We start from the raw sequence: 12516 nt of genomic DNA, 5'->3' as shown, positions 1-12516 counted from the left end.
CTTGTTTCCGGTGAGGGTTGGACTCCGTCAGGGCTGTCCTTTGTCACCTTATTCTGTTCAACACTTTTATGGACAGAATTTCTAGGCGCAGCCAGGGCGTTGAGGGTGTCCGGTTTGGTGACCTCAGGATTAGGTCTCTGCTTTTTGCTGATGATGTGGTCCTGTTGGCCTCATCGGACCGTGACCTTCAGCTCTCGCTGGGACAGTTCGCAGCCGAGTGTGAAGCGGCTGGGATGAGAATCAGCACCTCCAAATCCGAGACCATGGTCCTCAGCCGGAAAAGGGTAGAATGTTCTCTCCGGGTCGGGGATGGGATCCTTCCCCAAGTGGAGGAGTTTAACCCTTAGGAGTCGGTGGACCCGCCGGCGGGGACACTTGCATTTTTTTCTGGTAACCGTGAAAAGAACTTAAAATGCGTCATCATGTTTGATCATACACGTAAGTGTAGTACATAATTTTAATCTGTAAATGGTCTACTTTTATTCATGTATACTCACAATATCCACGAAACATTATGCTTTTGTAAAATAATGAAAATAAACAGGGTGCGCTTTCAGCCGTCTCAGTCTCCGTGAAAATCTTTTTGAAACACGTCACTAAAATGAACTAAAACTCCGCGAATACTGCACAGACAAACATGAGAAATATATCTATAGAAAGCTTAAAGTGTCTACTTTTAAATAAAGCAATTTAAATGAAAAATAAATATTTTCAGTTTATGTAATCCATGTGAAACCAAGGAGAGGCACAGAATTTCTGTCGCACTTCATTATCTGCTAATGACCCGAGGCAGGGCACGCCCACAGCCATTCACACGGAAAACAGTCCGGGCAGCATGCGTACAAGGCCACGCCCCCCGGCTTAAAAACACATACAGTCTAATGGTGCGTTCGTTTTTCTCTCGGATCTCGGGTTGAGTGACATTATGGTGCGTTCGACTATTTCTCTCCAAGTCGGAACTCGGATGAAAACGTCACGAAACGTCAAGAAAAACATCGCTTCCCGTCGGAAACACGCCTCTTTCATGACGTTGAAGTCGGACAAGATTTGCCCCAAGAGCCTGTCACTTACCAGCCAATCAAAAAAAAAAAGAAAGGGCCTACACAATAGCCAATCAGAAAATAGTACTATTGTATCTGGGTAAAATACAACACAACAACCAATGAAAAGGCATCCTGTGGAATGTCACTCTTGCCTGTCTTCAAAACTTGACAGCCCTGGGGTAAGTTATTAAGTCTTATATAACTCTTATTCTGATAATATTAAACTAATATTAGTAAATATTTTCCTCACTTCAGCTAGCTTTTGTCAGCTTATGTGAAACATTGGCTTTCAATGCCATTTACATAGGTTAGTGTAGCATGTAGATAACTCTGCTAACATGCTGCCTTATGTAGCAAACATGTTGTTTCCTGGTGGCTAAGATAATGCCTTATGGAGTTTACAGATGTTTGTAAATGTTCTAATGTATTTCACCTCGTTTTGTATAGCTTTAGATTATGGTTGCTAATATATATTTGGCTCCGTTTTGGTTAGCCTATAATACTGCTATCGGTAATGTTATTTAGCACAAACATTTCGGGTGTAAATGTTTGAGATGCTAACATTTTTTTATTTATTTGTTTTTAGGAATGTGTCTGCATCACCCTTGCCTTCACCAGCACCTCACATCGGGACATGCATGCTAAATAAACCACAAACCAAGAAATATGTTTCTGTCCTCAAATTATTTTCTTGTAGCACTTTCCTCTGTCCCATACCTGACTGAAAGGGGTAATTATACAGCTCATTATGCACGTCTTTGTCTTCTCTGGTGTGAACTACAGCATTATTCATGAGCATTCCCACCTCCTCGCATATGGCCTTTCCAAACAAAAAGTGTCTTAGAAAATTTAAATGAATGTATTGTTTTCTGTAAATGAGTGAGTGAGATGATTGTCACATCATTTTGAAGTAAAACCTCTACACTACAAGATCCAGGTCACAAAAGTCTTGTACACAAATGTCATGAATGTGTTTTGTGGTCTAATTTCAGTGACTTATTTTTTTGTTGTTTTCAATAATCACGCATAACTGTTTTTTTTCTCCAATATAACGACTTGTACATACATGCTGCTCATATATTATTGTAGCCCAGTTTCTGCTGAATACAATGTTATCAGACTTTAGACATTTATATGTTTATAAGTAACTGAAAAATACACAAATGTTAGGACATGTCAGAATCTCTTCAGGGCTCCAAATCACCTTCAGACTCCTAAGGGTTAAGTCTCTCGGGGTCTTGTTCACGAGTGGGGGGACGATGGAACGGGAGGTCGACAGGCGGATCGGTGTGGCATCCACAGTGATGCGGGCGCTGCATCGGTCTGTCATGGTGAAGAAGGAGCTGAGCCAAAAGGCGAAGCTCTCAATTTACCAGTCGATCTATGTTCCTACCCTCACCTATGGTCACGAGCTGTGGGTAGTGACCAAAAGAACGAGATCGCGAGTGCAAGCGGCCGAAATGAGTTTCCTCCACAGGGTGGCAGGGCTCTCCCTTAGAGATAGGGTGAGGAGCTTGGTCATTCGGGAGGGACTCAGAGTAGAGCCGCTGCTCCTCCGCATTGAGAGGAGTCAGATGAGGTGGCTCGGGCATCTGATTAGGATGTCCCACTGGGAGGAGGCCCCGGGGAAGACCCAGGACACGCTGGAGGGACTATGTCTCTCGGCTGGCCTGGGAACGCCTCGGGATTCCCCCAGAGGAGCTGGATGAAGTGGCTGGGGAGAGGGAAGTCTGGGTTTCCCTGCTGAGACTGCTGCCCCCGCGACCCGACCTCGGATAAGCGGGAGAAAATGGATGGATGGATGGATGGTTTATCTGAGATATTTTCAAGCTGCATTTTGCCGGTTCAAAATTTCCCATATTGTGTGTGCATGTACTCTGGATTGGACTGGCATCACACAAAGGGTGTTCCCCAGACTAGTACCTTATGGGATAGGCTGCAAGCCCCCACTATGACCCTGTACTGGATAAGTGACTTGAAATTGGATGAATATATAAGAAGGGCTGAAATGATCACAGACGTTTCAATAACGAAGTGTTTTTCCCAGTTGTTATCTGTAAATGACAAAGAGTTTGCTATAACAGGATTGGGTGGTTACATTAGTTTTTATCTTTGTACTTACGGCTGAGTTATATGAAGATATTAGTAATCAACAATACCAGACAAGCAGCAAAGTATTGGTATCTAACAGTGACTAACCAGCAATTATGATCTTTGTGGTAAAGTAGGCTTAGGTTACACACAAAGAAATATAACAGAAGTTTTTATGATTTAGCCTTCAGTTCAGCACTTTAGCATATGTTTCCTATGCATTATTTTGTGAAATGGCTATCATAGTATACAGTAGCATTTCAGAAACATTGCCCGTTTCAATAATTGTGTGTTTACTAGTCTTGTTAGTTGGGAAATTCAGCATTGCCACATCAGCAAATTCCATTTTCCAGTCAGCGGCCAGAAAGAAATTTTGAGCTTCCCAACATATGTAACGGGTCGAAAACAAGAACATACAATTCCCTTTCAAGATAAGTAATGTGTCAACAAGCATTGATAGTCTTGCTATGAATTTTTCTTTGCAGCTCCTTAAATTTATGGGAGAGAGAGTTCAATTGCTATAGACAAAACTTGAGATTAAAAAAAATTATAATCTATTGACAATTTTTGACAATTTTTTTTTTTTTAAAAAGCTTGCCTGCTGTGGTGTGCAGACTATCCAGTACTGAACAATAAAATGGCATGTCCTGTATTAATCCACAACATAGATGATTTGTCCTGTATTTATATACACATTTCAACAGAATCGCTAAGGGGACATGGGAGTAAAAAAAAAACTAAGGGATGGAAGAAAAAGAATAAACCATTTAGCAAGATTATGGGGACAATACATATTTTTCAGATTAAGTATAATGTGTTATTAATAATTGCATCGTGTTCATTCAAAGAGTAAATAAATATAGTTGACGATAAGAATTTCTGCCAAGTGGGGAGGGGTGGGGGATGTGCCAGCAGATCAATTGTTCCATTTGCCTAGTGTCTGGGCCCTTACAGGCTGGGGTCATGAAGACCTTGGAAAAACTAGTTTTGGCCCTCTTGAAGGACGTTTCCCCTAATGGATCTGCTTTAATTTGGACACTAAGAAAACCGATCGGGGACAACGCAGTCAACATGGGACACTACATCCTGTAACACCTGGATAAACCAGAGACTTATGCAAGGATTCTTTTTGTGGACTTCAGCTTGGCATTTATCATCATCATCTCAGGACATCTCTACAACAAACTCTGCAAATTTTCTGTGCTCACCCCCACCTTTTATTGGATCACCAAATTCCTAAGAGAAACAAAGCAGCAAGTGAGGCTGGTGAAACTCAAATCCAATTCCCAAACAGTCAACATCGATCATGGAGCCATAGGGATCATGGAATCTATGCTCAGGTTGTTCATCACAGTCAGGTTCAAATAAAGTCTGGTTCTTCTTCCAGCAAGAGTAGCAAGTTTCAAGATTCAAGAGGTTTATTCGTCATGTACACAGTTGTACACATACAACATGTAGTGGAATGTAACCCTGGTCACAGCTGTGCATGATGAGAGTAACAAAATATAGAAAAAATAATAATGAAATATATGAAATGTCCAGCTAATAATTTATACATAACTGAGAGGTAAGAGGTATTTTGCTGTGCAATTTAAGTGCAATGTGCAAGAGGCCTGAGATGTGTGCCAATGATTTGGACAGTGTGAAGCAGTACCTAGAGGCATTGAAGTATTGTTTTGATTTAGGAGCCTTATGACCTGGGCGAAAAAGCTCCTCCTTGATCATTCCGCTCTGGTCATAAGGATGCGGAAGCGTTTGCCTGAATTCAGCAGGCAAAACAGAGAGTTATTGGGGTGGGAGGGGTTCTTGAAGATTTTTATTGCTCTGGTCCTGCAGCGGTAGATTTCTTGTAGGGAGGGCAAGGCAGATCTGGTGCAGTGCTCAGCTGCTCTAATCAACCTTTGCAGGGCTTTCCGGTCCTGGTCAGAGCAGTTCCCAAACCACAATATGATGCTCATGGTCAGGATGCTCTCTATGGCAGCCGAGTAGAAGGCCTTAAGGACAGCAGGAGAGACCCTAAACCACCTCAGCTGCCTCAGATGGTAGAGCCTCTGCCTCGCCTTGTTGACCAGAGTGCGTGCGTGTGTGGACCATGTGAGGTCCTCCTGTAGGTATTTGAAGGTGCTCACCCTCTCCACTGTAGCACCATTAATGTGGACAGCTGTGTAAGAGCCACATTAATGGTATACAGTGAAGAGGGTGAGCACCTTCAAATACCTCGGCGTCCACCTACAGGAGGACCTCACATTTAGGAATTCCAAAAATGGATTTTTGTTTGTACCTTAACTCTGATGCTGCAGTAAAGTTAGCATTTCATTTTAAATTCAATTTTCTAGCTATAATACCATATCTTTCAACAAAAACAAGTAAAAGACATATATATATATGTATGTATATATATATATATACATACACACACACACACAGGCACATCTCAGTCCCCTGACCTGAACTCCACGGAAAACCATTGGGCTGAGCTGTGTATATATATTTGCCATTTAGTTTCCAAAGTCTGTATGCAAAAATCCTGCAAAAAATAAAATTTAAATGAAATAGCACCATTTGCATTTTAATTTTCCACTCATGTATGAGTCAGATGTGAAAAATTAAAAAATAAAATTAAAAACTCTTTTTGTCTTTCCATTTTCCAATTTGACTTTTTATTTTCCAATTCGACTTCTCATTTCCTACTTTGCCTTTTCATTTCCAAGTTCACTACATGCAAATGTATGTTAATTGGAGCGGTGGGCAGGGCTATGGATCACGGCTGCGCTTTCTCAGTGCATTTGCCAATTCCGTTGTCTTCGTGTTTCTTAGCCATGGTCAACCTTGTCGCCCGTAATGGCAAAGTTACACAGCGCTTAATTTAGCTACTTATCCACAGCTTCTTATCGTTTAGCTTCTTATTCGTAGCATCTTATTTCACGGCTTAAGTTCCAGCTTCCTTACAGGGGAATGCACATGCTGTAGTTTTTAGTTAAGACATTTTGAAAATAGGGGTGGCATGGTGGTGCAGTGGTTAGCACTGTTGCCTCACACCTCTGGGACCTGGGTTCGAGTCTCTGCCAGGGTTACATGTGTGTGGAGTTTGCATGTTCTCCGAGTGTCATCGTGGGGTTTCCTCCGGGTTTCCAGAGTACCCAGGGGGGCAGCCCTGCGATGGGCTGGCCCCCTATCCAGGGTTGTTCCCTGCCTCGTGCCCATTGCTTCTGGGATAGGCTCCAGACCCCCCCACAACCCAGTAGGATAAGTGGGTTGGAAAATGGATGGATGGCATTTTGAAAATACGAAATAAAATATTATGTTGTGCGATATAATACCAGGTATGATATTGTAAGGAAACACTAAAATTAGCCTGGGCCAGACTGCCATGTTTTACAGCTAGGTAGCTATCTGGCCAAGGTCAATTTCAGTGTCATTAGAGTGGCATGGCTGCTGTGTACTATGCATTTCTTATTTGCCTTACCCAATATGAATAAGACCTCCGCATTCCATTTGGAAATATGGCTTCTTATTCAAATGAGTGTGAACAATTGATCAAATTGTCATGTGACCAGTTTACTGTTACAAATGAAAAATCACATTATGCCCAGGTAATTCCACCATTTTCAATACAGGAAGATTTTCTTAAACAAAATAAATATACGTTCTATAGCTCAAACCTTTTATTCATATATTTTATATCTCCAAAATGTCTTTTTTTTTACTTATTTATGAAGCGTTTGCACAATACATGAAAGAAGAGAAGAAAAATAAAGGAACCAGTCTGAGGTCGTGAGATACAGTTTGTACAGAAAAAAAAGATCATAAGACATTGTCACAAATTAACATACATTATACGATCATGTAATATCTCTCTGTTCAGTTATGTAAATGGACCACTTCCCCATCTCCAAAATGTCTTGTAGGAAAAAGTAGGAAATGAAAAGTCAAATTTGAAAATGAAAAGACAAAGCGCTTTTAATTTTATTTTATACTTTTTCACATCTGACTCATACATGAGTGGAAAATTTAAATGCAAATGACGCTATTTGCAGGATTTTTGCACACAGACTGTGGAAACTAAACGGCAAAGTGGAGATTGTATTTTCTTTTTATCATTTTCATTTTATTTTTTGCAGAAAATACCTCCAGGCTATGTATTTTTTGGGAAAGTGAGGGTCAGATTTTTTTTGATGAAAGAATCATCTCTGCGTGATCAGGTGTTAGCCTGTTTCTGCTTTCATTCACAATATGTGACACAGAGCTAAACAGCCGGTGATTGTCAACGCTACTGCACAGTGTTGAAAGGTATCTGCATGTCATTTTCGCCAGAGAAGGGAACCGCACTTTGTTAACCTCCCAGTATTGCAATGGTTTGTCCTCATGGGCCAGTGGGGCCTCTCCAAGATAGGTCTCTAATTGTGCAGTAAAACCTGCAGCAGCTTGGGTCAGTGCTGCTGATGCTTGCTCATTTGCAATTTCATCAAATATACTGTCTAAACTGCTGCTGGCCTGGTCTCAACGTGGTTTTCTGGTAGGCGGTTATGCTGGTTACGATCTTCCTGCTTGTCCTCTTCTGCAGTCAATCTCTGCAGCTCAAGCATCAGCATCTCCTTGGCATTTGCAGCAATGTTGATGTTTGAGAAAAAAACACTTTTATACCTAAACAGAGAAAACATTTATGGCCAATGGTCCTCATTTATCAAATGAATATAGAAACCAGCGCAAGTTTGTCATTTTCCAGACAACATTTGAATTATAAAATAGCCCTACAATGCCAAATGATTTCACTGCAAAATACTCATTTGTCCCTGGAGAAAATGCATGACTCTACACGCACTGTTGCACTTTCGAATTATCGATATGATCAGTCAACGCAGTAAATGCGAAGGAATAGTTTTGTCCTATATAGGCTACTATATTCCAAATACAACTCGTAATGTAACAATTCTCTGACAGGAATACTGCACTGTGCTCCAAGCCCCCGACTCTAAATCGTGTATACACCACGTCCGGACTTGATGTGAGATCGTGCATATCTCATGTTCAGATTGATGAATATTACGTTTTACATGGGAATGAGTGTACACACGGTTTTCCATTTAAGTAACTAACATGGAATCCTATTTAGCGTTCTTCTCTCACACACATGCACATACTCGTACACACACACCTGTAGGCTTACCTCAGATCGAGTAAACTTGCGAGGCTGTAGGGAGGGTTTCCTTCCACATCGGCAAATCGCTTCTTGATAGCTGCAGCTAACGTTCCCTTCATATTTGATGCCGTGGTCGTCATACGTCTTTAGATAGAAATCTCAGCAGCACAGTAATTGCAGGAATCACATCTGCTGCCAGAGCATCCGAAGAGCTGACTTTTCGCGTCAACTCCTCAAATGGACCCAGAACAGATGCAGTCTTCTCCAGCAGTGTCCACTGGTTAGCTGTGAGATTGTCAGGGAGATCATTTTCGGAGACATATATTCCCAGTGCCCGTTTCTGCTCAGTCAGGGACTGGATCATGTAAAAGGTGCTATTCCAGCGAGTTTGTATGTCTTGCTGGAGTCATTTTGTGGGCTGATTCTTCTGTAACTGGATGTCTTCAAGGCGGGAGTAGACTAAAGCAGAATGTTTGAAATACCCAACTATTTTGCGACCGACAGCTAACGCAACAGCAACACTTCTCTGGGAGAGGGGGCCCTCATAAACCAGAGAGAACCAGCTGGAGAGTGTGAGCGGCACAAGACAGACTAGGAAGTCCAGCATCTGCCATGGCCTGAATCATATGTTTTGCGTTATCTCGGAGCACAACATGAACGGAGCTTTTTGCGATGCCCCAAGTCTGTAGCATGTCTTCGAACATATTTGCTACAGCTTGTAACATGATGTGGTGAAGTGTAAATGCCTCATCTATGCACTGTGCAGTTAAACTATGGAGAGACATTGGGTAGACACTACTAGCCCATATATCAGTTGTGAAACTTAATGCCGCAACATCATGCACCAGGGACCTAACGTGATTTTTCTTGCCATCGTACACCTTTGGCAACATAACGTCTGTGATGTAGGGGTGACTAGGAATTTCATATCTTGGCTCCAGCACGCAGAGAAGACGGCGAAATTCAACATTATCAACAACCGAAAGTGGTTGGTCATCAAGTGCAATAAGGTGAGTAAGGGCCTATTTTTATGGCCCGTGAGCTGTCTTTGAACATTTTCTCTCGCTTTTGCAAAACTTGAGTTAAGGTTACTTGCTGAGGTCTTGCACTAGCATTAGTGAACACTGTGTACTTAACACTACGGTGTGTCTTCAGGTGTTTAATTAAATTGCTGGTGTTAAATGATGTACTTTCATTTCCGCCCCTTGACACCTTAGCAGTACAGATCTATTTCACAGGATCATCAAAATTAAGTTCCCAGCTCGTTGTCTCCCCCTAGACGTTGAAGTCGGGTAGGACAACAAATCACATCCACTGGCTGCGACCAGTTTGATGTAGTGAAATACCATTGACTGGTATTGGTGCGTGGCATCGGCAATTTATTTACAAATATGAGTATGAGAATTTTAATGCGGTATAGGCCCGATACTGATATCAGTATCAGTGCAACCTTAATTGTACCCCTTCCTTTGATGGGTAAGTATTTTTGGATGGGTGGTGCACATGTCAGGGCTTTACAGGGAATACAATGCAGTAATTTCCCACAGCCCCATTTCTAGTTAATATCTGAATGTTCTCATGTGCACTTCATGTTCAATTGCTGTCACCCATGTATATCTCTGGTAATGAATAGACACAATGCAATTATTAATAAATACACATAAAAATACCTAACTGTAAAGTTAAACGTCCCTCGTCTATTACTTGAAGCATATTTTACTGGACATGCATTTACAGTGCATTTATTAATATTAATACAAAAGTATTGTGAGACCTCATAATGTCATCCATCCATTGTCCAACCTGCTTATCCTACTGGGTCGCGGGGGGTCTGGAGCCTATCCTGGAAGCAACGGGCACGAGGCAGGGAACAACCCTGGATGGGGGGTCAGCCCATCGCAGGGCACACATGCACACCTAAGGGCAATTTAGCAACGCCAATTAGCCTCAGCATGTCTTTGCACTGTGGGGGGAAACTGGAGTACCCGGAGGAAACCCCACGACGACATGGGGAGAACATGCAAACTCCACACACATGTGACCCAGGCGGAGACTCGAATCCAGGTCCCAGAGGTGCGAGGCAACAGTGCTATACACTGCACCATCATGCCGCCCCCCCTCATAATGTCATGAATTTTGTTTTCTTCTCCCCTCCCCCCTTAGAAGCTCCACACATCACACATTGCCTCCCCCCCCCACACACATCACACATTGCCCCCCCCCCCCCCCCCAGATATTACGACCTATCACTCAACCGGTTTATATCTAAAAACACCCAGATCAATGTACAGTTGTGACAACTGATTTAAAGTGTCTATTCAATTTACTTTTACATGTTTCCTTTCACAACAGAGTCACTCCCAAAGCTGCTTTACATGGGTGTGCTGTGCTGCATTACATCACCATTAAGAGGGAGTAATACAAAATAAAGAAAAGGAAAGCCAGCACTAGCATACACAGGCATTCAGGCCCATCCATCCATAAATCCATTTTCTGTTGCTTATCTGGGGTCAGGTGGCGTGGGCAGCAGTCTAAGCAGAGATGCCCAGACCTGATTGTATGCATTTTCCAAGTCCAGAAACACAATGTAGACTGGTTAAGCAAACTCCCATGAACCCATCAGTATCCTTGTGAGGGTAAAGAGCTGGTCCAGTGTTCTGCGACCAGGATGGAATCTGAATTGTTCCTCCTGGATCTGAGGTTCGACCAACAGGCGTACCCTCCCGTCTAGTACCCTGCCATAGACCTTCCTATGGAGGGTGATCCCCTAAAGTTGAAAAACATCCCTTCCTTAAAGATTGTGACCACCACCTCAGTCTGCCAAACCAAAGGCACTGTCACCAGTGTCCACAGTATGTTGAAGTGGAGTGTTAGCCAAAATAGCCCAACATCGAGAGCTTTCAAGAACTCAGGGTGAATATTTATCCATCCCCGAAGCCTTGCCAATGAGGAGTTTTATGATTACCTCGTTAACTTCAGCCCTAGAGATGGGTAAGTCCCCCTCTCAGTCTTCCAGCTCTACTTCCTCCAAGGAAGGAATATCAGACATCCAGGCTTGGAGTCCATATCAGACATTCTGATCATGCACCCAGCACCCACACTAAACACTGAAGTGGAATATAACAGTGCTTGCTGAACATGCATGGATGTGTATCACTCACACACGAGCTTTACTTGGATACAAGATCTTGGTATTGAACATTGGCATATTATCCCAGTTTTTGGTTTGCAGTGAGCCCAAGATGCCCAAGGAAAGGTTTCCTTTGCTGATTTGCTTTTCACATGGTGATTAACAAGACAATATAAAGAAAAAAACACTAAAAACAAACATGATGACCTGATGTATTCAAAACAGAGAGAATGAATTACAAACATAACACCAGCAGAAAAACTTGACACAATCAGTACCCTCAATCAGTATCTCAATTCCAGTAAATACAGACATTAAGCAAGAAATATGGCCATTGAATTTCCACTAAGATATCCCTTATAAAGACCAGTTCTTAGGACAAAACTAATAAACATGTTAGCTCAGCAAAAGCTACTGATTTTGATCATTAAAAATATATATGCAGCTTTTTTAGTTTATCTAACCATGCTTCATTTAAACTGTGTTGTTATGTATTTTTATTAGGGAAATCAAAATGGCATGCAACTATACATTTTAACTTATATAACAATATACCTTATATTTAAACACTATATATATGAAGTCATAGCTGATCTCATGTCTTGATAATAGGTAGTACTAACCTCTTCCAGAGGGACGTGCCTTAATGCTTTGGGATGTGCTCCCACTGTAAGTAGACTGAAGGGAATTACGCTCATCATCTTCATCCTCCTCCTCTGTTGCCAGAGAAAAAACTTGTTGCTGTGTCTGAGCATTCTGGTCATCAACAGCTAGGATTGACAGAGAAAGAAACAAGAATGTAAAAAAAAAGTGTTTTTCACCCACACTCACACACTTATTCTGTTATATCCCAAACCCCAAGACCAAGGATTTGTAACAAACACCACTCTGGTTCCCAAACCTATCCTCAGAGGCACCTCAGCCATTCCATTAATTTTTACATTTCACAACCAACTCACTTAATTCATTTAGTTACCAAATACATGGATGTATTGGACGGTGGCTGCAAATACTGGGGTGACTTTCGGAGCGGTTCTGAAATGGCTGATACATTTTTGCATAAATAGTATCACAGCTTTACACCAACATGAAGTGCATTTGGACATCATCTT

General features: G+C 41.9%; 1 protein-coding gene across 10 annotated transcripts in view; it reads right to left on the bottom strand.

Annotated features, from left to right (window-relative positions):
• LOC111837883 (diacylglycerol kinase delta) overlaps positions 1 to 12516 on the bottom strand; it is a 267917-nt gene that overhangs the window by 124467 nt on the left and 130934 nt on the right. For all 10 annotated transcript variants that reach the window (XR_011983247.1, XR_011983246.1, XR_011983248.1 and 7 more), the window contains exon 16: positions 12028 to 12174. Coding sequence is in view for 5 of the 10 variants with exons in the window: in XM_072701297.1 (XP_072557398.1) it covers positions 12028 to 12174 (147 nt within the window). In the remaining 5 variants the exon portion in view is untranslated. The remainder of the gene's footprint in view (positions 1 to 12027; positions 12175 to 12516) is intronic.

This window comes from Paramormyrops kingsleyae, chromosome 17 (genome assembly GCF_048594095.1).
Source record: "Paramormyrops kingsleyae isolate MSU_618 chromosome 17, PKINGS_0.4, whole genome shotgun sequence".
NCBI lineage: Eukaryota > Metazoa > Chordata > Actinopteri > Osteoglossiformes > Mormyridae > Paramormyrops > Paramormyrops kingsleyae.
Note: the sequence above shows the minus strand (reverse complement) of the source record. Positions and strands in the feature narration are given on the sequence as shown.